The sequence below is a fragment of the Ornithodoros turicata genome, chromosome 4, assembly GCF_037126465.1.
Source record: "Ornithodoros turicata isolate Travis chromosome 4, ASM3712646v1, whole genome shotgun sequence".
NCBI lineage: Eukaryota > Metazoa > Arthropoda > Arachnida > Ixodida > Argasidae > Ornithodoros > Ornithodoros turicata.
In genome coordinates, this window is record NC_088204.1 from 4,471,483 (window position 1) to 4,494,066 (window position 22,584).

A 22,584-nucleotide genomic window follows, 5' to 3' on the forward strand; every position below is an offset into this window, starting at 1 on the left:
GCTCGACCTTGAATTTAGGTCTGTAAACAAAAAGATATAAAAAAAAGCGACAACTTCGACAGTGCCTTCTTTGATTTCGTTTTATATCACCCTTTTTTAAGCGCTTTTTTCTTAAGGGCAGTGCTATACTCCTTTTTATTTGAGGTCAAGATTCGACCTGGTTTTGTGGTCCCCCGTTGTATTTGTTTACTTGTTGGTGATATAGTTTGATAACAGAACAGACTGCGATAAGAACAGACAACATGCCGCCTGCGGCAAAAAGGGGTACAACTTGTGATGTGCGATCACTTTGAGACTGCAACGACCAATAAAGTTAGGCCTAGCTTTGGATTGGAATACGGGTTCAGCATGACTGTACTACATTTAGAACTACATGAACGTGGACTAACCAGCACCAGAAGTTTTCAGCACAGTTTTCCCTGAGCTTTATTCCGAAGACTTTCCACACGAATGTCGGCACAGTTTCACCCTGAAGTCGGCCCAGGACGCATCTTAACCCCCGACTCCTTCCTGCTGTCCTCTCTCCATCTGCCCACATCTGTACTCCGCGGCGCTAACACGAAATTAAAAAAGAAAAAAAACATCAGATCAGGCAATGTCTGTCCTCGCCGGAAATTACCTTCGTTTGCTATATTTTTAGAATATCGGCACGAAAACCCGAGACGGCTGAGCAGCGCCCTTCGTGTATTGATGGACTATACTTTGTATTTTTGGCGTGGAACGACCCCAAGTGCTTCATGCAATGCAGACGACATGTTGCAGACGAAATAGTACAATCTTTTTGCAGATGAATACCAATTACCTTGAAAACCTGCCTGAGCTATAGAAAAACTCCGTAGAAATGGCCCTTTTTCTGCATCACTGCTCACGCATCTGACTTTGGTAGCATATCCTTCTTGTATATATGCCACGCTTAAGAATAATGACCCAGCCGTTTGGTTTATATTTGTAGAATGTCTGTCTCGACCAACTGGCTTTTAGCCCCCAAATAGGTTTCATTAACTTTCCGTGCCCGATCGTTTGTTTGTGAAAGCGATAGCGGAGAATTGCTGACCCGATTCTGTCAGTATAACCAGTGAAAATGGCCATGAAAACGAAAAGTAAATACAAAGAACACGTCCCACGTTAATTGCCGAAAGAAGCGATAAATATAGTCCATCCCATCCGCCTCTACTGTTGCAGCTTCTGCATTGCGTTGTCTTCTTCTACCGTCGCAAGTTAGCAACATTGGCTTGAAAGATGAAAGTCACTGAAAAGGTTAACCAGCTGTAGGGATCGAACCCACATCTTCTGGATTACTTGTTCAACATTGGCTTTGACCGAAGAGTTCGCCATAGACCGTCTGCTATGCTCTTCTCAGTCGTCTGCGTCGTCTGAGCGGGTGACGACGCAACAGCTTTTCGCGATATGGATTTACTTTTCTCAAGCACTTATCCTGTTTTTTGTTTGTTTGTTTGTTTGTTTGTTTAACGATCCTTGACTTTCTTTGGCTTTTGGCTTTAATTGACTCTTGAGCTACACGTTGCACACCCACGCCATTGGAAAAAGGAAGCTAAACGATGCAGTCGAATAAGAAGCTGATGCATTAAAGGCCATTGTTGTAATACGCATTGTGGTGGTCTGTAGAGCAGAGTTCAAGGTTCATGCTGAGGTTCATCTCGTAGTCAGAGAAATGATCAGCATAACATTTGAGGCAAAGCTAACTGTTATGGCACGCAACTGACACCATAACCATACCACAGATACCAGAGCAGGCGCTGCAAGTTCTTACGTAGCGGCGCTACTATAATACGCGCTACTACTACTATGGCGCTACTAGCGGTGCTACTATATAGTAGCGCCGGTACTGTACTACTACAGAGCGCAGTTCCTGCGCTCTATACTCCCATGGTGTCGGATTAATGAACTTAGTACGCATTGATAGACCCCTCTACCCGAGAAACGTCATCACGACGTTGGTAGATAAACCGAAACCGAAACAAATCAGAACGGGAGGCCTGGGTTCCACGAATGGCCGCTTGTTCGCTGCCTTCTATTGAAAGAAAAGTATAGCACCGAAGGTCGCGTTTCTTTCAGGGACCATCGTAATTCCCTGGGCGCGACCTTGTAGGCCCCTATAGCTTCGAGTGTAGTTCAACTCTACCAAATTGGTGGCGCTGTCGAACACTATGACGTCATTTGTTTACAAACAAGGAAAGGTCTATTGCTAGAGAATGGAACATTCAAACTCAGATATTCAGAAAATTATTTACGTTTTAAATTTCTTTGGCGTAGCCAGAAAAATATATAGGGACCGTACATAGGGGAGGAGGACTCTGCATCGGTTTCCCTCTCCTAAATGCACTACCAAAGGTACGATTCTGGGGGATTCGAATTCCCGAAATCAAAACGCCCCCTCCCCGGCCGTGGCCCCGCCGCTGCAATATTGCCCCCCCCTCCCCAATGCAATACCCCCCCCCCCCAAGTACCATATATGCTAGTGACTGTCTGCAAACAGTGGCTTGATAAATTCCTCGTTTGCTCATGGCAGTACCACGGGTACTTTGGTTGATTGCAGTAGAATGCAATATCGCGTGTCTTTCCCGGCGCCTGCCCGAGTGCTTCTCTGTTGGTCACTGAAAAAAAAACAGATGCAGCCGGACAAGCTCACTGTTCCGGAGACCTACTGTCTTCAAAACGGCACCGGAGGCGACCTTGACCCTGTGGTTGAACGACTCAACGAGAACGCGGAAACCTACCCTCGGTGGCCAAGGCGAAGTCTTCAAGAGCAAGGCGACGCCGCCGAAACTAGGTGACGCGTTCCTGCATCCAGTCAGCGTTCATCGCCATTCAGTCTAGCATCACGTGGCTTCTTGGCTCCTCCCTACCCGGTATTTATCCCCCAACGAGACGCAACAAGCAGAAAAATACTAGTCGATCCAGCCGTGATCATTCCGTGCTGTGCATAGAAGAGATATTTACGACCAAGGATTGTGCAGCGCTCGGATTTTTCTACCCCCTACCAATAGGACTTTTTTCCATGTCCTCCAAAATGGATCAGAGGTGAGACCCGTCATGGGATCAGCGCGTCTGCAACTCAATGTCGTCTGCAACTCAATGTCGTCTGCGTACCACTAGTGGTATATAACAAATAGGAATCCGGCGGAATGTTCCATTTATTGATTGTTCCTTATTTGCCATTTAGTGATCGCTTCTGCTTTATATCATCTGGATTTAAACGTCTTAGACATTGGCGACACGCATATGGCAGAAGTAAAATCAGGACGAGTTACTTAGCGACACTGCAATTAGTACCTTAGAGAGACGGAGGACCGACACAGTATAGCTTTGAGATCCTCTCTGTGTTGTGCACTCCTAATCAACCCAGGTTGAAAGTGTGTAATCGGAGTACATATGGGAAGTACTGACAACAGAGGAGTCTGTGAAACAGGCAGGTGGAACAAGCACCATCGGGTCAAATTCATATACAATACACTTACGTGGGATTGTTTAACATGGTAATGTTGCAACATGTAATGTCCCAGAATCAGACAGAGCAAACCTAGGACTTTGAAATACTTGTGATATCAATAGCTTCTTCATGCGGTCACACCACGGTATTCTTTCAAAGAGATTGTTCAGCATACTCACAAAGACACTACGTTCGATTAAGGTACAATTTCCTTGAGTTTGACGGAAGACATAAGACAAAACATGAAACCTTGTGTCTTCCCTCTAATTCAAGGGGATGTTACATTATTAGAGTCTATACCAGATTTATTGCATTCTACTCTGATGTTCATGGATTGTGCATTTCTTGCACCGCGATTCGAAAAGTTGTCTTACCAACATTCGAGCAATGAAATTCACATAATCACATGTCATGAGAGGAGGAGTCAAAGGTCCTCATCTCCGGAAGGCAGCATTTCGACAGGAATTTCCGCGTTGAAGCGACCGAGGACACTTGCGATGGTAGATCGCGTAATACATTGCGCACCGATATAGAACAATATGGTGATAATTCATGAATTGCTCAAGTAATCCTCAGGTAGTGAATCTGCACAATCCCTCGCAAACACTCCTGCTTCACTAACTCCGTCCTCCAGTCTTCAATAGAGGACTACCTCCATAGGTAGTTCTCCTACTTGATGACAATACGTAATACGTGCTTACGCGCAGCAATCCACTTCGCGTAGAATTGTTCTACAGTATGTATATGCTATTTGGATACAGTCAACCAATAGTCAATCCTAAATCACAGTGGTACCATCACTTCAACTAATTTTGTAATTTTAAATTAAAGGAAGAGAAAATATATATGATCCGAATTCCACACTCATCGAAATCCACACTCATCACTGACCATCTTTCAGACATCAATCATGCTTCAGCTTCCACGGGAGCAACACCTGCATTATCTGACCTGTCACGCAGACGAAACGTGTCTTCTGCTTTTCATGCTTTTTTTTTTAATTTTCTCTCTACGTTCCTGGCTTCGAATCCTATTGACGTCATTTAGACATAACGGTCCTGCTAAGGGGGAAGGATGCGAGGGAAGTATTTTTTCCCTCGCCCTCGGTCAGCCCCTTGACCCGCTGTCCTGGTATTCCCAAGACGAGGCTCCGGGCGTCGTCATATACTATGCCGCACCCCCTCTTTCCCGGGACTGGGTCATCCCGGTTGAGAGAGGAGGACTGGGTTTGAGATCCACTTTCTGGTCACTGTCTTCAGATCACCAGAGGAGAAGCATCCTGTTGTGGTACGTCCGGGACTTTTGATTGTGTCGTCGTTCGTGTCGAAGGTGAATAAGTCCTTTATGGTGGCTTCTATCGGTTTTGTTAGAGGCGTTAGTTAAGGGGAGCGGTATGAGGGGGTTGAAATATGTTTGCTTTTGGTATCGGAGGTTTTTTCGCGTACATCCGGGTTGGCTGAAGCGACGACGCAAATGTACGTGATCCAATGACACTTGCTTGCGTGTATTTGTGAGCTGGTCTCGAAGCCTCCGAGCTGGATTGGCAGGCTGGTATAGGTTGTAGGCTTAGTGACACTGGAAATTTGTTTTCTCGGCGACGATTGCGTGACTGACGTCATTTTTGTATGAGCGGTTCCTCGTGAATGTCCGAACGATTGAAGTTAGACGACTTCCTCACATGTGTTGCTGTCGCTCGTACGTTAAAAAGAGATAGCTCAATTTATTTTTTATTAACATTTTAATGCGTCTGGTTTCACTGTACGACCATGAATGTGTAGCCTTTATGAAAGTTAGTGAGTCCTTGTCCCCTCTTTCTACCCCTCGCTTTCGCAATCGAGTCCAATCTGTGGTCACCCGCTTCATCCCAAATGGAATGTTGGCGGTATTCACTGAAGTGGTCACGTGATGTCTCTCGCAGTGTCGGTGTATAGCAGGAGCGGTATTTTCTCACTTCCTTGTACAAACTTATCCCCACCCGTCGGATATGTTGTTTCCTGAATGAGTCAAAATAACGCGGAAATATCGAAGACAACACCGCGTTCTTTCCAGTGTTGTCGATCAACATAATGCACATTCCGAACCGTTATGGCGGCGTGATGACATCATGTTACAGTGGATGTTACGAACCCTTATGTCGCTGAATGTCTGACGCAGGCATCATCACGAGGAACCGTCGAAGCGGAAGCCGTTGCCCTGCGGCACAATTTAGTGCTGTCGAAGAACAATACCAGGACATGACGTGTCTTTGTTTTCGTCCCACTTTTATTAGCCTTATCTGGAGCCCAGGAGCAAACAACAAATAGAGGCCTATGGGAACAGGTTTATGCACACGCGACAGCACGTCTTCAAGTTCAAGGTCAACTTTGATGTCTGTCTCTTTTGTGCCGACCTACTTTCGAATCCCTGTCTTTCTCTCTCTCTCTCTCTCGCTTTTCTGCTTTTGTTCAACCTACTTTATAAAAGATGTCTGTTTTTCGCGTCCGTTTTGATCTCGCCGCGGAAATCTGGAAGGAAGTCCACCGTGAGAAGGACTCACTCGTCCGTGACCTCAAGTTTTATCCATTAGCAGGTGTTGTTATAGCGTTACGTGGAATCATCGTAGGGGTCGACGGACCCATCTCCAAAGTTTTGGCGCGAGACTATTATCCTTGTTTTAGGGCATGTGGCGTTGCCCAGGTTTGGACTATAAGGTCGAAATAGTCCGACGGTGCATGTGAGCAGAAGCTAATGAGGAAATGCGTAGTTTGATAGGGTATAGTTAGCTATATTTCAATGGGTTTTGCTGTAAGTGGTTGTGTATTGCAAGAGGAGTCTAGCAGGGAACTGTTTTTTTTTTCTTTTCTTTTTTTTTCTGGCGGTACAAGTAAATATGGGCGAATGACGAAATGCTATCCTCATAAGGATACACACCATCTCGAAGAGCGACGCCCGCGCATGAGCTGCAACCATTGTCCATGGTCCTGTTCAGTCTCTGACAACTGACTTGAAGAGAGACAGTTACTGTGTGTTCACACGAGCGACATCGTTACGGAAGATTCTAGTGGAAGAAAATGCGAAAACACTGCTCGCAGCGATGAAGTTCCATCCCGTGTTACGTTGAGCATTCACACGGTGCCGAAAATAGGGAGTGGCGTACCGAGCAACTTAGCAGACGACACTTAGCAGACGACACCGTTTGCGTCTTTCTTGTCGTCTGCTACGGAATATCTTGTAGCTGTGTCGCAGGACATTCCCCACGGTTAGCAGTGTACGTGAACACTGGACGTTGAGAGCTCGCGCTCAGAAAGCTATGACGTTTTTCGCGTCTTCCGCTTCTGCGGGGAATGTCGCTGGTGTGAAATGCACGGTTATAGCGGCAACATCATTGGGACTACTTTTTCGTGCAGAAGCACCGTTCAGCAATAGATCGATCTCGCGTTCTCAGTCTCGTGACTCGTAGGTTCACTGCTGGTATAACAGTGCTTTCTGGAGCCTTTGCCAGAATTTTCACGAATCTGCCTTTCTGTCCTTGCAGGCACAAAATGACAAGGACAGTGTTGCTGCTCGCCCTGCTGGGAATCTCCTCTGCTGCATCTCCATCTTCCCCATCTTCCTCCTCCTCGTCATCGTCTTCGTCGTCTGCCGCAGCTGTCACGTCGACCAAACGAGATGACTTCAGCGCAGCAGCTTCGGCTAGTCACCCAGTTTACTCGCCGTCTTCTTCGTCTTCATCCTATGGTGGTTCATCCGGGTAGGTGTCTTGGTACGCTGGGTAGCGTGACAGGATTTGTTTAGTATGCCGTGGCAGATGTTTTCGAGTATTTCTACGGACCCTCGAGGTTGTCAAAGGAATTTGCAACAGTGTTGTCAACGAGGCTAGCGATTGCTTCAAGCCCTAAACGCCCTAGAAGGATGAGAGGACTTGTCGTATGACAAGACAGGACAGTCGTAGGACTCAACATATCCACATTTTGCAGTTAATCAATCGATTGATGTTTCGATCTGTACAAGCACGTTGAAAGAGTTTTTGCCTAAAAGCTCTAATCGAATTCGCAGGTGCCTTGACCACACAGTAAGTGGTCCATTGACAAAGTGATTCAGAAATGCGCTGTTGCGAGTCTTGTAGACATATAAATTATCTGTGTAGACATCCCATGCAAATCTTTTATAGACATTGTCATATTTTCCTATGCAACGAGAAAATTAGCGCGATATTTCCAAGTTAAATGACAAGAGGACTACCAGCTGAAGTAAATAATAGCGTTAAAAACTGGTGATCTAACATCGAAGCTATACCTTTACCCCTGTTCCATACGAAGCTAAGAGGTTCCTCCGAAGTTCCAGCATGTCTCGAAGGCTTTGCCTCGGCTACATTCAAAGAACCTGCCTTCCAGGTACCCTTCGAGTGCTGGCGGCTACGGCGGCACCAGCGGAGGCTACGATGCTCAGGCTTCCAGCACGAACTATCAGAGCCAACCCAGTCCAAACAACAACCTCTATTACTACTACTACCCTGGCTCCAAGAATAGCCACCAGGCTTCCAGCGGTGGCTCCGAGTCAGACTACCAAGCAAGCGCGGCACAGAACTACGCCAGTGTGTCTTCGGGATCAGCCGGGGGCTACGACCAAAGTGGCAGTTCTTCTTCCGGCTATGGCGGCAGTTCCGACGGAAGCTCCGGCTACGTCCAGAACTCGGCTGGTGGCGCTGACGCGTACAATGCCGCTGCAGCTGCGACGTACCAGCAGCAACTTCAAGCATATGCCGCGAGCCAGCAGTCTGGCGGAGGCTACAGTCCAGCACAGTACGCTCAGTTAGCGCAGTTGGCACAACAGTACGGACCACAGATCGCCGCAGCTCAACAGCAGTACGCCCAGTACGCGCAGCACGCTCAGCAAGGACATCCAGGATCTCATTACGGAAATTATGCCGGTGGGTCACCGTCTTACCAAGGAAACTACGACACTTCCAAGAGATACTACGGTCTGGGTTCCATGATTATGCCCCTCCTGGCTCTGGCGGGTCTCGGTCTCCTGATTCCAACAGTGACCAGTCTGAGCGGCAAGAAGAAGAGGTCTGTGGACGATCCTCGTACCAACATCGGAGATTACGCAGAGAGGCTGGAGAAGTACTTCAAGATCTACAGAGCGGCCGTTGAGAGTGAAGAGTGCATGAACAGGATCGTCTGTGAGCTGGGCGATGCCGTCAGCGGTGTCCGCGGCAAATCGGCTTTCTTGGCGTAAGTAGGGGAAGATGTTATGTTGTTAATCAGACACTGTGGCTTATCCAGGCTTATCAGTGACTTATCCAAATCCCCCCCAAAAAATGTTTGATGACAGCCCCACAGGGGTCTTATCATTATCTCAGTTTCAGATACATGTCTGCAACGAGACGTAAAGATGTTAGTGTAACTGTCGTAGTGGACTCCCTCCCTGTGCTTGCAATTCTAGATAAACCACCCTCACCTGAATGCACTGCGGAGTACTATTGGCACAAAGAATATCCTAAAATGCAATGTAACGTAGATATAAAAAATAAATATATATATATAAATATAAAGTAACATAAAATGATATAAACTCAGTTGCCACTTCATACCGAACTTCTCTCATATAACTTCCAACTAACCCCCGTAACAAGTACCTCGACCACGTGAAGCAAACAATGTGGAATCACTTTTCATTCTAGTCTCCTCCCTGACAGAATCATGGAGAAGTTTGCCCCTGGATGGATGACCAACAAGATGGGAGTCTTCAAGTCCGCCGCCCTCACTTCCGAGTCGACCAAGTGTGTTCGGTACAAGTGCTAACCCCGTAGGAGCCTTCAAACAAATGAACATCCCCACGATCTTCACTTCCCACAAAACCGAACAAACAGCTGACTACTTAAGCGCTCAAATCAAACTCGTTTCCAATCCTGCACTTCATGTTGCAAGTACCACACTGGGTGCGGAAAGTAACAGTGAGGTGCTGAGTTGTTTATCATCTGGTCTAATTTAAGTCCCCTTTATCTTGTAACTTCGGCTGGGCCGACTGTAGTCACCCCTTCACGTCCCATGGCTGCACTAATCAATCAATCAATCAATCACTCATACCATCATCTCCATTTTTTTTTTGTCACACCCTTCGCATTTGTCATCGACTTAATTGCACATATTTGCTCATCATAATTCTGTAGTCTCGTATTAGAATACAAGCCACACGATGTTGACGTCGTTCTTGAAAGGTTATGGGGGAGCATTGGGTTTTGATCCTTGTATCTGGGCTTGCAACTTCTACGATGCAATATTTGTTTTTTTTTGTTTTTTTGTATGACTACGATTACAAATATTTCATTTGCACAAAGCTCTCTAGAAATAAGTTGCTCCACTATTTATATACTGCATAGGGCCCTTTCACATGGAAGTACCCGCTGCTAAAAACGATACGAGAATTGAAATGCAAGGCGCTACCCTTTTCCCTTTCCTTGTTCATGTAGGGCATATTTATTTATTCACATATCTTAGCTGTGTTATGCCATGGATCTACTCTTGTCTGAATGTGAATGAAATAAAAATGTACCTCGTATTTCCTAAGGAAAAACGCACGGTGTGAGTCGTTGTCATTCACTACAAAGTTACGACACACTGAAGTTCTTGCAAGAACGGGTACGAATTTTGTCGGTGAAGTTTGGCGTAGTGCACAAAAAAAGCCACATTTGCTCAAAAAGTGCAAGAGTGAATAAGTTTTTTCCGCAAAACAATTGACACAAGGCGGATACTGTGGTCCACGATATGGAAATGTATTTCCATTTCACACTCAGGCAATAAATACTTTATAAAAACTAATAACATGCGCATATGTACAAAGTTTGATCATTCGCACGGTTTCCCGAACCCTGCATTGAAATAATACTGTATCTCGTATACCGCATATGTACAATTATAAGTTCCCCCGATACTAATGCAGCTGACAGGCACGCACCATGACTAACATGAGGAATATGAAAAGCGGGCTAAACACTTCTGAGTAGACTAAATGTCTCTGTCCTTCTAGCTTGAGGCACAACAGAAGCTTGAATAAGAACATAAGTAGTAGCTGAACGAAGCTCCAAAGGGCACGAAACGCACCAGCTTTGTAGATGCCTTCTAAGTACTGCCGTATGAAAACGATGACGCAGAAGTAGGCGTTTAGTCCGTCGCAGATGAACAGGGACACAAACACCGTCCACCAAGAGATATCTAATGCATTGTCCAACTTCAACACAACCATCACAGAGAAGATCATCACTGCTAGTACGTCCACAAACATCTCGAAAACTGTCAGCCCCAACCAGCGGGCAAGTTCCTTCAGTGTGAACATGGCACCTTCATCGGTGTTTTCAGTCCGACGCGGCAGGTTTTTGTCGTCTGCTGTAATTCCCCATGGGAAATTTGGCACCTGCGGACTATGCGGTGCCAAATTCAACGCATCATTTCACATAAATCGGGATGATACTTCGGTAGTAGCATTACACCACATATCACGCTACACACCATAGCTTTAGTGCGTATTCGTAAAATGCACCGCTATCCGTGCACTACGATGTGTGCGCATGTCTGCATCGGGCGGGAGATTTGTTTCTGGTGGTTTCTGGCTTTAGCCATCTACGCCAGCTAGGTAACTCGGTGTTTTTGTTTTTTTTTTAATTTAGAAAATTATATTTCGTTGCCGTACAGTTTTCATACCTTCACTGTTAACGGCATTGAGGAAAAATTGATCACTTAATTGTTCAGCGTTTGCCAATCAACGATGCACAAGAATGAGCTCAACTGAAAATAAGATAGAGGTAGGATATAGCCGACTTGCGGTTACCAGTGTTGCTATTTACAAGTTCGGCGGTGTAGCCGTGACTCGCTCTTCCAGCCTTATGTGCATTTTGTAGACGAAAAGGACATGGTAATCTACTTTTCATCACACCCCTTTTTACTTAAGTGTTTACACAAGCGGCACAAGCTCTCGCAATAACAAGTGTTTATCCTTGTGACTGAAATAGAGCCGGGTACGAAACTAGGGCGGATGCCACTTGCACCACCAACATAAGTAGCATGGCTGCTGCAGCTCTTCGTCTGTTTCCGAAAAGTGTCAACTTTAGTTCCAACAGTTCACGAGTACGAGTTTTTCGCTGGGTAAGAGCCGTACAATGGTATATACGTGCACTTTTACATCGCCGTACACCTCATACATTCCTCGTGTCTACGCGACCGGTGCTGTGTGCTGCACGCCGGGAGCCGAATACTTTGATTTATTCTGATTCCCTCCATATTTGCTGCATAACGTTGCATGATCAGTGCCAAAAATTCGTGCAACTGATGCGATACATAATCCTAGATACTGCTCCTGCTGCACGCAGTGCAATATTGTGGTTATCTGATACTGTGCAGTCTGTCTACTCAAACGCTGCCAGACGTCATCAAATCTCAACCTAAACCCGGCATGACCACTGTAGTCATTCGTACCGCTTGAACGAAATTCAAAATTTCGTTTCCACCTTCCGGATGTAAACTCCGTGCAAATTGCAAGACCATTTGAGCCCATCGAAGACACAGCCTGTGGTTGCCTTACGTGTACAAATTTACGAAAATTATCAAATACAAAATTTCAGATATCAGGTTGACAATAATAGCCACCACCACAAGTTGGAAATTACAGTCAGAAATGAAATTAATTGCGCATTTAAAAAAAATACAAGAAAGAAGGGAGCTTCTACAGTAACCTCGAAGATAAAAGCCGATCTTTCTCAGAATTGTCGTATCATACTGTCGTGCCGAGCACTTCAATTCCATCACGCCATGGCTATCCTAATCACCATAAAAACACACATTTTCGCTATAATATGTCACACGAGTGGTAAAATAACTTTTTTAAATTTTTTGCAGAGTTCATGCAGATGCATTCATAGATATAAACCTGTCAACCACGTCCTCATCGGTCACACTGGTTCATCTAGGCACCTAAACAATCTTCTCAGCCATCAATGGAGAAGTTTTCAGCTCTGCCGACCACGCTGGGGGGAAGTGGTCCCATTCAAGCTCTCGGATATTGGTGAGGGCATCAGTGAAGTTCATGTAAAGGAATGGTAAGTTGAACACAATAAGGTACGAATGCGTTGAAATCACATTTGTAGCTATATTTAGACAGTGGTGCTCCATGTGTCATCGGTGTTATGCAGGAGATGTGAAGTCGGTCTATGTTTTTGTATTTTATTACAGAGAGTTTTGCGCTTATTTTTGTTTCTTTTATGCCGTATTTAAGATTAGTTTTTATTAGCAGCCGTTTCTTGTATGCCCTGTATGTCTGTTTTCTTTGTCTGCACAATCTAGCAGTGTTTTTTTTTTTTTCATTACATTTTTTCATCTTCTGACAGTTAAGTTTTTGTAACACCGCAGATAGAATTTCTTTTTGCGTTACAGGCACGTGAAACCGGGTGATAAAGTTAATCAGTTTGACAGTATCTGCGAAGTACAGAGTGACAAGGCGTCAGTCACAATCACGAGTCGATACGATGGCATCATCCGTAAGCTCTACCACGAAGTCGATGAGATCTGCAAGGTGGGATCCCCCCTGGTCGACATCGAGATCGACGGAGACGGTTCATGTACGTATATGTGGGGGACTTGACTGCTGTGACAGACAAAATCATACGGGTAATGTGTTTCGAGCAGCCTCGTCCGACGACGATCACATACAGGACCAAGAGGTCCAGCCGAAGACAGGCCATTCAGGTGATTCCACGGCACAGTTGCCACCTGCTCAAGTACCGACACTCGCGTCCAAGGTGCTGACTACTCCCGCTGTGCGGAGGTTAGCAATGGAGCATAATGTGCGTGAGCGTTCATTCATTCATTCATTCAGTCTTAATGTTTTTGTGTGCCGATGAACAGCAAAATGCTTGACGAGAGTTCACTGGGTGCAAGTACTAACATGAAACCGAATAGAGGTTTGTCTGCAAGTGTGGTGCAGAAAGAATGTCAACACTGTGATTGGAAATATCTTCATGCGGAACGTGGTTTGTACAATACGTAGAGGCACAATCCACAATAATGGACACAAACATGAACATGTGTTAACATGAAATATTGCAGATTTCTGCAAAGGCAGAAAAGCAGTGTGTAACAATGATGGGGCAGTCATATCCCAGCAGTCAAACCATGTAAACACATGGGTACGCTAGCCCTGAAATACAGCTTTTTGTGACCTTACAATTCTGCGATTGACGGCATTCTCTTTACTGTACAGTTTAAATTAGATTGCAATATTAGTATGTGGCAGCTACGTATCATACTGCGTACATCTACGTGTTTATTTAGCTAATCAAGTCTGACGACCATGATTGCTACACATGCTTTCCGCTGTTTTAATCTCCAGCTGTGCTTTTCAAATGTCGCTCATTGAGTATGTCATACAACGGGTGCGAAGCTAAATGAGGATTCTGAAACACCTCCGCAGATCAATCTTGCGGACGTTCGAGCATCCGGCAAAGATGGCCGCCTTCTCAAAGAGGACGTGCTTCGGTTTCTCGAACAGAAGGCTGCCCCGTGTAAGCTCTTTTTTAACCGTACTACATGCGGAGCGTCGAACCGAAACGTCTTTCGGTTTGTTTCGGGTTCGTCCATAAAGGTTCTGTTCCGGTTCATCTCTGGAGTTCACATGTATCTGTTTCGATTAACCGGTTCTGAGGCTGTAAACCGGTTCGAAGTTCTAATATGCTACAAAATTATAGGTAGCCACTAGAAATGATACAAGATCTCTTAGTTACGTTTTTTTTATGGATTTATTTCCGTTTTTCAACCAATAGGACACCCTTTCATCCCTTCCCCGAGCAACATCCTGCCAATCCAGGCGGGCAAACCGCTCACATCCCCACATCCACCACCACCATCACAAACCAACCCAAACTGAACCGGTATCCCGAAGCGGTAGCCGAAGTTCTTAGATCGGTTCAGTTCCAAGATGGAGCTAGTAATTCCGGTTCAGTTCCAGCTAGAAGTTGCGGTTAATTCCGGTTTTCGGTTTTGGTTCCGGTTCGACGCTCTGCTACGTGCCGCCGTTCACAACGCAACCCAAAGCTGATTCCCAAACGCATCTCTTTCACGCAGCTGCACCCGTTGCTTCTGCACCACCAGTTAAACCACCCCCGGTGAAGACAGCGCCTGTTGCCGCGAAAGCTCCTGCACCGCCTCCGAAGGCACCCCTTGCAACACCTGCAGTGCGCGTTGCACTGCAGGACAGAAAGGAGCCGGTGAAAGGGATTCAGAAAGCTATGGCCAAGACCATGTCAAAGTCTCTGTCCATCCCCCACTTCGGGTACTGTGATGAAGTGGATGTGACGCGTCTTGTGCAACTGCGGCCCGTGCTGAAACGCATGGCCGAGTCGTACGGGATTCGACTATCTTACATGCCGTTTTTTATGAAGGTAAGGTTTTTTATAACTGTTCGATGCAGGGAGCTTGAAGGGTGGATCACGAATTTCAGGCAATGTCTGTGTCCCTCTTTGAGTACCCCATCCTGAATTCCCACGTGGATGAAAATGTTGAGCATATCACTTACAAGGTGAGTGCCTTGTGAATTTTAAGAGAGAGCACAAGCCTGTGGCATGCTGAGCGTAACTGGGTCGGGAAGCACCACGGTGAACTTGCCGGATTTGCGTACGATAGTATACTATGGAAATGGCACTACCCAATGTTTGCAGTGTGTGCGTGGGAAATTTGTGGACTTTTAGTACGATTTGAACTTGCTAAGTTGCAGGTTCAAAGCGGAAGGTTGCTTTGAATTTACCTTCCTTCCAGATACTGCAATAAATTAATGTATAAGCGTATTGTGACTCATTGATGGGGCGCAATGTAAAAATGATGCGTTGCTGTTGGTGGCGAGGCATCACCGGACAGAGCATAAGCGCGGAAGAGTATGGCAAACAGTTCATCAGTTTCCATGCATTCCGTACGTTTTACGGTAGAACCTCTACCTGTGTACCGCTGAAAAACTTCACTACATACCAATATGTTCACTATGTCAGGGCTTCCTGGTTGGGGTTTCAACACATTGGGGCCACAGGTTTACTTCACTATAGCCATGTTTTCACTTCACTATATCGACACCTTCACTGTATGCTGGTTCACTACTTAGAGGTTCTGCCGTACTGCGAATAATTTCTGCAAAACACTACCATTGGCAATATGGTGCAGTGCATCAGAAAAGAGGGCACCTAGTATACCTGCTCAGTGCCCGTTTAATATTTAGTACCATGAACGTTTGTGATGTACATTGCATGATCCCTCCCTCCTGGTTCTCTCTTGATTGTCGTTAGGGTGCCCACAACATTGGTGTCGCGATGGACACTGCCAGCGGTCTGATCGTTCCCAACGTAAAGAACGTGGAGTCGAAGAGCATCTTGGAAGTGGCAGCCGACCTCAATCGTCTCATGGACTTGGCAGCGTCTGGCGCGCTTTCGACCAACGACCTTGCGGGAGCCACTATCGTACTTTCAAACATTGGCACAGTAAGCGAACAATCTGCACAGTCAGAGCCATTTATAGAGAGAGTTTGGCCATTAGGAGGAGCCTAACTTGAACCGCGTCATGCAACGTCACGGCTGAACGACCTCCCTCTCCGCGCTCTGTTGTTGTCCAGCCGTCAACCTGTCGCCGACGCCATGTTGATGCAAAGCGTTGGTCACGATGCAAGGGGGAAGACACATGCGTACCGCGCCCTTCGAGACCCCTTCGTCCTTGGATCCTTTCAGTTTGGTAACAAAGCTCCCATTTCACAGGCGCTTGTGGGTGATAAGCCGACGACCCTGGTAGATTACATTGAGCGCGACAAAAGTACAAGTCGACCAGCCGGTGAACTGCATCAAGATGGCGCCTACCTGCTGGCTGATAAGCAGATTTCGCTTGGATTCAGGCTTTTTGGGCGGTGCAACACCGACACACCGTCAAAACAGGCTCCGCCCGTGAAGCGGCAAAAGATCAAAAGATGGCCAAACTCTCTCTATATACGGCTCTGTGCACAGTAATTTCTGTGCGCCATCTAGCGGCAGATCGACGGTAACGTGTCTGTGTCGCAGGTGGGAGGAACGTACGCGAAACCGGTAATCGTACAACCCACGGTTTGCATCGGAGCGATCGGCAAGATTCAGGTAAGGGCTGGGTTTGTCGGATATGATTGTTGGTCCCATTGAGACGTTTCTTGTTTGTTTGTGTGGCGCTTGACGCGTGCTTGCGATGCGCTCGCTGTTCATGCGTAGTTGAATGAGGACAAATTAAAACTGCACCGAGATCCAAAAGCCGTGCCTTGCAAGAAGCGAAAATGCTGAGTCACCGGATTACGCGCAGGTGTAAAGTGTAAGGAAATACTCCAATGCCAGCACTTCAAATTTTATTACATTATGTTGCGCGGTTCTTCGACAGCATCCAGCAGTGCCCATGGCCTATTTAAAAAACAAAAAAAAAAAACTGACCATCAAACGAGAGTAGAGATAATGTGCAGGACAACAGACACACAAATCCTCAGACACAGCGAGAGATTTAATATGGTCTACCAACTTATATTGACACAAACTGGCAACCTCCGATGACTGAGGGGTTCCCACCCAAGCAATGCATTGTCCTCGAAACATGGCGCACAGCCTTGACACCCCTTCAGGTGGTTTACAATTTCTGAGTGACCAGACATCTTTTTAACATTGGCCATTGGTTCCCTAATCGTTTCATTCACGACATACACAAAGCCGCACTCCAGTGGTATAGAATCCTTTTGTTTGCAGGGCGCGAAGGGTTGTTTGTGCTTGACGCCACAGACTTTAGTTTTAGAGGAAAACGGAGCTAGACGGCGCAATCTGAAGGCATTGGGAAAAAACAACTTTAGTGTTGTAACGCTTGGCAACCGCTAAAATATTGTGTGACACTGAATGAAAGTAGCGACTGTAATATGATGCCGACCATATTCTACTGGTTGTGTTACTTTTTTCGTAGCCATTCTCATTCCATTCCATGCACCGACAGTGTTACAACATGGCTTACTACGGGATTTATATGCTATAGAGCGTGAATTTACTCAGATCTTTACCCAAATTTTCAAAGTCATCGATCTCATCTTTTTCACACAACAGGGCAGCTTTGAAGAATTTGAAGATAAGTAGAGCCTGAAGTTTTAGGGTTTAACCCGATTCTTCCCGAAATTTGCACCCGGAATTGAAGGTTGTCTCTTTAGGGCTAAGCCCGATTTTTACCCGGCAAATTGCCCTCACGGAGATTAAGGTGTAGGAATGCACACTAACTTGTTTGGCAGCAGATGCAGTTACATCATCGTTAGTACCAAACCAGTACAGTTGGTTCAAGTAACTAAGCCCGATTTCTCCCCGAATTCAGCATACGGGAAGTTTTTTCACCTGAATTTGCATGAATTTAGAGCACATGTTTATTTACTTGATTTTTACCCCACGAATTTAGAAAAAATATTTCCCCAAAACTTCAGGCTCTAAAAATAAGACACTTTGAGTTAGCGATAACCGATGAAGCGGAGCTAAAAGTATGGCTCTTTAGAAGCTCGTCCCGCATGCCATACCCACAACTGCTAACCACGTACCCCTCCTTGCAGAGTTGTACCTTACTCCAGTTGCATTGTGTAATCTCATAACGAACCGATTTTCCCCACAGCTGCTGCCAAGGTTCGATGCCTCGGAGAACCTAATCAAGGCGAACATCATGCAAGTCAGCTGGTCGGCAGACCACCGGGTCATCGACGGCGCCACCATGTCGCGTTTCTCCAACCTCTGGAAGTCGTACCTGGAAACTCCAGCCACGATGCTAATGCACCTCAAATAGGGACGACGGAACTTAGTACCTCTAGCCTCGTAAACAGCGTCAGTTCTCTGGGAGCATTTTGTTCAGAAATGCTCTCCCGTTGGTAAGACTATTCACAACAGCACGCGGAACATGGTTGACCGACATGCAGCGAGCGCGTCTGCCACGTGCGAGCACGTCTGCCATGTGCAGCGCCTGATGCAGGAGCTTTGGGTGACGGTTCTCAGGTTCTTACGGAAACAGACTATCGTACCTGCTGTTTGCTAGCCATCCTCGTTTTAAAATACATACCAGTTCAGGAGGGTTAGCGAGGGCAGTGGTTAATGTGATAATGCAGATTTTGTTGACATTTTCTCTGTAGCTCTTCAAAGCAGCCTGACTCCTGCGTCATCTTAGATGCGGATTACCGTTTTTATTTTTGTTATAGGACGTATTTTATGCCACTGTGTAGGAAAAAAGCAGGAACAAATCTCTCGAGTTAATCTTGAAAATATGTGTGTATCGTGGTCGAATACATGCAGTTCATCTCCCGGTTCACTTTTGTAGTGAAAGATACACTCCTCCCTTTATTGTTGTTGTTTCTAAGCTGTATTTTTGTGAAGGTGAATTCGTTTATTAGACCTTGCACTCTGTTGTCCGCCTAGTATTTTACCGTGGCTCGTTGAAGGAGTTACGTGCCCGCGGTCTGCACGAGGTTGCCAGGAGAGAATCTCTGAAGGGACTAGGGTCTTGTCTGTACCTGGAAGTCTAGTCTCGGTGAGGTATGTTTGTTTCAAAGATGGGTGGAAGCTGTACAGTGGGAGTTTGTGGCAGTTGTTGAAAAATGCACTGTGTTCTTTGTTAGCTTTTTCTTTAAGTTTTGGATAATTAAAGCGCCATATACTAATTTTGACTCTATGCATCTTGCATAATGCAGCACATGTATACGTGACTAGCATTTAGTCCTGCTGATCTGTCTCGTGGCACATCGGCAGTCATGTAGGTCCGTCCATAGCAGTTCGTGGAGAGAGAAGAGAGACGTCGCAATAGCATCCAAGTGATTGTGGGAGGCCAAAGATAAGGATTATAAGATGGCCCTATAATGATGCAGCCAATTTTTTGTCACGGTATTTGCATTGCAGTAAGTCAGCCAGATGCTCAACTGAGATAATCTCGTCTCACAACAGGAAGATTGCTAGTCTTCACAGAACCATTTTGTTGTTTCATCAGCAATTTGCGGAGCTGTGGTGTAGAGTGCATGGGAAGTTAATAATCCCAGTTTGCCGGGTCACCAAATATGTGTCGAATCACGACATCGTCACGGACTGCGATTGATTTTGAGGAAAAAGAAAGAAAGAGAGGAGAGTGTAAAGAACACCAATTTTTGTGGCAAGAGTCACCAAGGGGTATCTTGTAGGCAGCACCACGAGAGTCTTCTTGATGTATTTGTTCTTCACAGTTCCTGCTTCTAAGGTATCTCAGATGTGTTTTTAATTAAGCTGTATCGCAAGTAACACAATTTACTGATTAATACCAAATTCTGCTGGTCATTTTCGCGCAGAGCATTGTAAGTGTACCAGCATATGTTCAGCTTACAAATGAACGAAGAGCGAAAGCGAACAGAAGGACCAATGAAACACGATGCACGTTGGATTAAGGCGGCCTTGTGACATGCACGCTCGAGCCAGTGCAACTTTTTATGCAGTACGACGACCAGCTGAATTGGCTATACGTACGTTCTCAGAAATGCCATCACATGCTGCGTGAAGTCACACACTGTGACTTCAAAACGAGAGGAAGCGAGTGCTCTTGCCCGTACATGGCACACATCTTCTGTGACCACACATATTGCCAGCGACGAAACACCTCGGCAAAACGACAGAAGCCAGTGGTGCTAGCGACCGAACAGTGCTTCCGCAGCTGCAGAGGCTCCGGCTAGAGATGCGAAGCCCCGAAAAAAAACCGGAAATTTTGGGAAAGAACTTTTCTTCGTTTTTTTTTCCTCGTCTCCAGAAAAATAGCCAAAAATTGTCATGCGAAAAAAATTCAAAAATGTGAATTTTCGTGCCTTTGATGCGTTCCAACTCGCCAACAGTGCCTTAGGTGCCTCTAATCCGCCAACAACCACGAACTTAGAGCTCCATCTGGCTGCTCCAAGCGATCGCCATCATGTTCACATAATGTCGGAGTTCTGCTTGGAGTAGACAGGTTCATCTAATTACCTATCGCTGAGTAGATAGCAATCTCAAGCAATTCTCTGCTCTGCATTTATGCCTAGAGGATTAACACTACTAAAGCTTCTAGCTCATTGAATGCTGTGATTTAGCCGGCAATGCTTCGACTCAGCAACAACCACGTTTGTTTCCAATTTTTCGGGAAAAAAAACACGAAAAAGCGGTTTTTTTCGAGCGATTCAAAATTTTCGGAAATTTTCCATCTCGAGCTCTGGCGGTAACGACATCAGCGTGACGTCACTCACTGACAGAAGGAGTGAGAGGGCAGCACTCGGAGGTGAAGGGAGAAGAGCGCCGTCCATGCCAAGCGGCCGCAGCATCCCGTTTCTCAAGGCCGTGCTCCTATTGGTGGTGTAGGGAATGACGTTTTCGCCTTTTTTTCGCAGAGGGAATTCCGGCATACTCTCAACATCCGGCGTCTGCTCTTGTCATGTATTCTATCGAATTGCAGTCAACATACGCCACCATTTCGCGTGCAACTTTAGACACCGTGCCCAGTGGTCAACGAGGAATAAAATAGCACCATAGTTTCGAGATCGACTGGAAAGGAAAGTCATTTTTAGCATCTTCCCAAGCAGCACAATGTACTGAAAGTCGAGTGCAATAGGGGTGGACGGTATGTGTCTTATCGATGTTCCTTAGTTTCACGAGTGTGTTCAAGGCCTTCCACCTACCCGTCCACCCCTATTGCACCCGACTTTCAGTACATTTTGCTGCTTGGGTTGTTTTCTTTATACAGGGTGTCTCACCTAACGTGATAAAAAATTCTAACTGGCGACGTACTCGCCAGAGTATTGTGGGATTTTCGGAGTTACCTTCTGGAAACTTTTGCCGTCATTTAGGAAGGCATTGGACAATATTTAATAGAAGGAAATTTATTTTTTCAATTGAACTTTGAAAATTGCCAAGGGAACCTCACTTTTTTTTTTTTTTACAGAAATATGAAGTCCACGGATAACCAGAGACCCACCAAAACTATGCACAGTATCGCAACAGAAATCGTCGAAAAAAATTAGTGAACATTACGCTTTAGCCCCTCCTGCTTGGTTGTCGCAAAGAACAGCGCACGGAAGATGCGCGGAGAGGAGGAAGTGATCCCGCCTCTTTTTTTTTTTTTTTACCTTTCTTTCGCCCGCGTTCACCTTGATGCTGGTGACAACCGTCTTATCACAAAGAAGGCAAAACAAATGAAGGCGGGGACACTTCCTCCTCTAGACGCACATTTCGCGCGCGCTTCTTTGCGCAAATCAAGCAGGCGGGGCTAAAGCGTGATTTTTGCTAATTTTCTTTTTCGACTATAGCTGTTGCGATACTGTGCATAGCTTTTGTCGGGTCTGCAGTTATCCGTGGAGGACTTCATAGTTCTGTTTAAAAAAAAAAATTGGGGTTCGCTTGGCAATTTTCAAAGTTCAATTGTCAAAAATAAATTTCTCGGAATTAAAATTTTCCACAGCCTTCCTCAATGGTGGCAAACGTTTGCAGAAGGTAATTACCGAAAGTCCCACAATCCTCCTGCGACTACGTCGACAGTTACAATTTTTTATCACTTTAGGTTAAACGCCCTGTATAAAACTGTGAATTATGCCAGTAAAATGCACCACGAGAAGTAATTCACCCCCTATTTTCATAATTATCGCAGAAATTGAATTTAAATTACGCCGCAATAAGCGACCGTGCGCAACGGTGGTGGGGAGCACCACCAGCCTGTGACATTGCGCACTGACGCTACACAGTCCGCGCACGCTGATTGGTTCAGAGTATCGTCTGCTAGCCAGCTGTTCAGGGCTCTGAAGAAGCATTGCCCACAGGGAATCTCCCGCGGGACAACGAAATCTCCCATGTCCACGGTCACTCTTTCAGTTCCTTATCCCCCCCCCCCCCCCCCAAGGGAACAGGTTTAGCGAATACTAAAGAAGGCCCTCACACACAAAAGAAAAAGACTGGCGTTGATTGCGCAGACGTTATGACGTCATAGGTCGTCCCTCTCCTCCTTGTTACACCCCGGGGTGCGAATCGAGAGTGAACGAGCGCGGCTGTGTTTGTGTATGTTTCTTTCTTTTTTTCTAAAAAAAAAACTGCATGCACAAACCTTTTGTGCTGTTCGGCAAATTGACGCATATAC

The 22,584-nt window shown here is 45.9% G+C and overlaps 3 protein-coding genes across 6 annotated transcripts; 2 read left to right on the forward strand and 1 right to left on the reverse strand.

Annotated features, from left to right (window-relative positions):
• The first annotated feature begins 2,918 nt into the window (after window positions 1-2,918).
• On the forward strand, window positions 2,919-10,013 carry LOC135392638 (uncharacterized protein DDB_G0271670-like). 4 transcript variants are annotated; one of them, XM_064623350.1, is made up of 4 exons: window positions 2,919-3,042; window positions 6,966-7,181; window positions 7,825-8,667; window positions 9,117-10,013. In XM_064623350.1, exons 1-4 carry the CDS (start codon window positions 3,020-3,022, stop codon window positions 9,235-9,237), a joined length of 1,203 nt encoding a protein of 400 aa, XP_064479420.1. In that variant the 5' UTR covers window positions 2,919-3,019; the 3' UTR covers window positions 9,238-10,013. The 4 variants fall into 4 exon arrangements, with proteins under 4 accessions (XP_064479420.1, XP_064479422.1, XP_064479423.1 ...); XM_064623352.1 differs by having other exon boundaries at window positions 9,132-10,013; XM_064623353.1 differs by lacking the exon at window positions 2,919-3,042 and adding an exon at window positions 4,726-4,780.
• Window positions 10,014-10,366: 353 nt separating this feature from the next.
• LOC135390534 (transmembrane protein 203-like) lies at window positions 10,367-10,768 on the reverse strand. Its single transcript, XM_064620228.1, has one exon. It carries the CDS (start codon window positions 10,766-10,768, stop codon window positions 10,367-10,369), a length of 402 nt encoding a protein of 133 aa, XP_064476298.1.
• Window positions 10,769-11,464: 696 nt separating this feature from the next.
• On the forward strand, window positions 11,465-19,135 carry LOC135390761 (lipoamide acyltransferase component of branched-chain alpha-keto acid dehydrogenase complex, mitochondrial-like). The gene is made up of 10 exons (XM_064620632.1): window positions 11,465-11,574; window positions 12,325-12,524; window positions 12,859-13,043; window positions 13,111-13,268; window positions 13,895-13,985; window positions 14,545-14,861; window positions 14,921-14,998; window positions 15,753-15,944; window positions 16,512-16,583; window positions 18,103-19,135. Exons 1-10 carry the CDS (start codon window positions 11,494-11,496, stop codon window positions 18,268-18,270), a joined length of 1,542 nt encoding a protein of 513 aa, XP_064476702.1. The 5' UTR covers window positions 11,465-11,493; the 3' UTR covers window positions 18,271-19,135.
• The last annotated feature ends 3,449 nt before the right edge of the window (window positions 19,136-22,584 follow it).

Bases quoted from the DNA above. Each gene is read 5' to 3' on its own strand.
- LOC135392638 (XM_064623350.1), top strand. From the start codon at position 3,020: ATGTCCTCCAAAATGGATCAGAG. The intron at 7,182-7,824 runs GTAGGTGTCTTG...CCTGCCTTCCAG, and splicing joins TCCTATGGTGGTTCATCCGG to GTACCCTTCGAGTGCTGGCG. The intron at 8,668-9,116 runs GTAAGTAGGGGA...TTTTCATTCTAG, and splicing joins GGCAAATCGGCTTTCTTGGC to TCTCCTCCCTGACAGAATCA.
- LOC135390534 (XM_064620228.1), bottom strand. From the start codon at position 10,768: ATGTTCACACTGAAGGAACTTGCCCGCTGGTTGGGGCTGACAGTTTTC.
- LOC135390761 (XM_064620632.1), top strand. From the start codon at position 11,494: ATGGCTGCTGCAGCTCTTCGTCTGTTTCCGAAAAGTGTCAACTTTAGT. The intron at 15,945-16,511 runs GTAAGCGAACAA...TCTGTGTCGCAG, and splicing joins TACTTTCAAACATTGGCACA to GTGGGAGGAACGTACGCGAA. The intron at 16,584-18,102 runs GTAAGGGCTGGG...TTTTCCCCACAG, and splicing joins GAGCGATCGGCAAGATTCAG to CTGCTGCCAAGGTTCGATGC.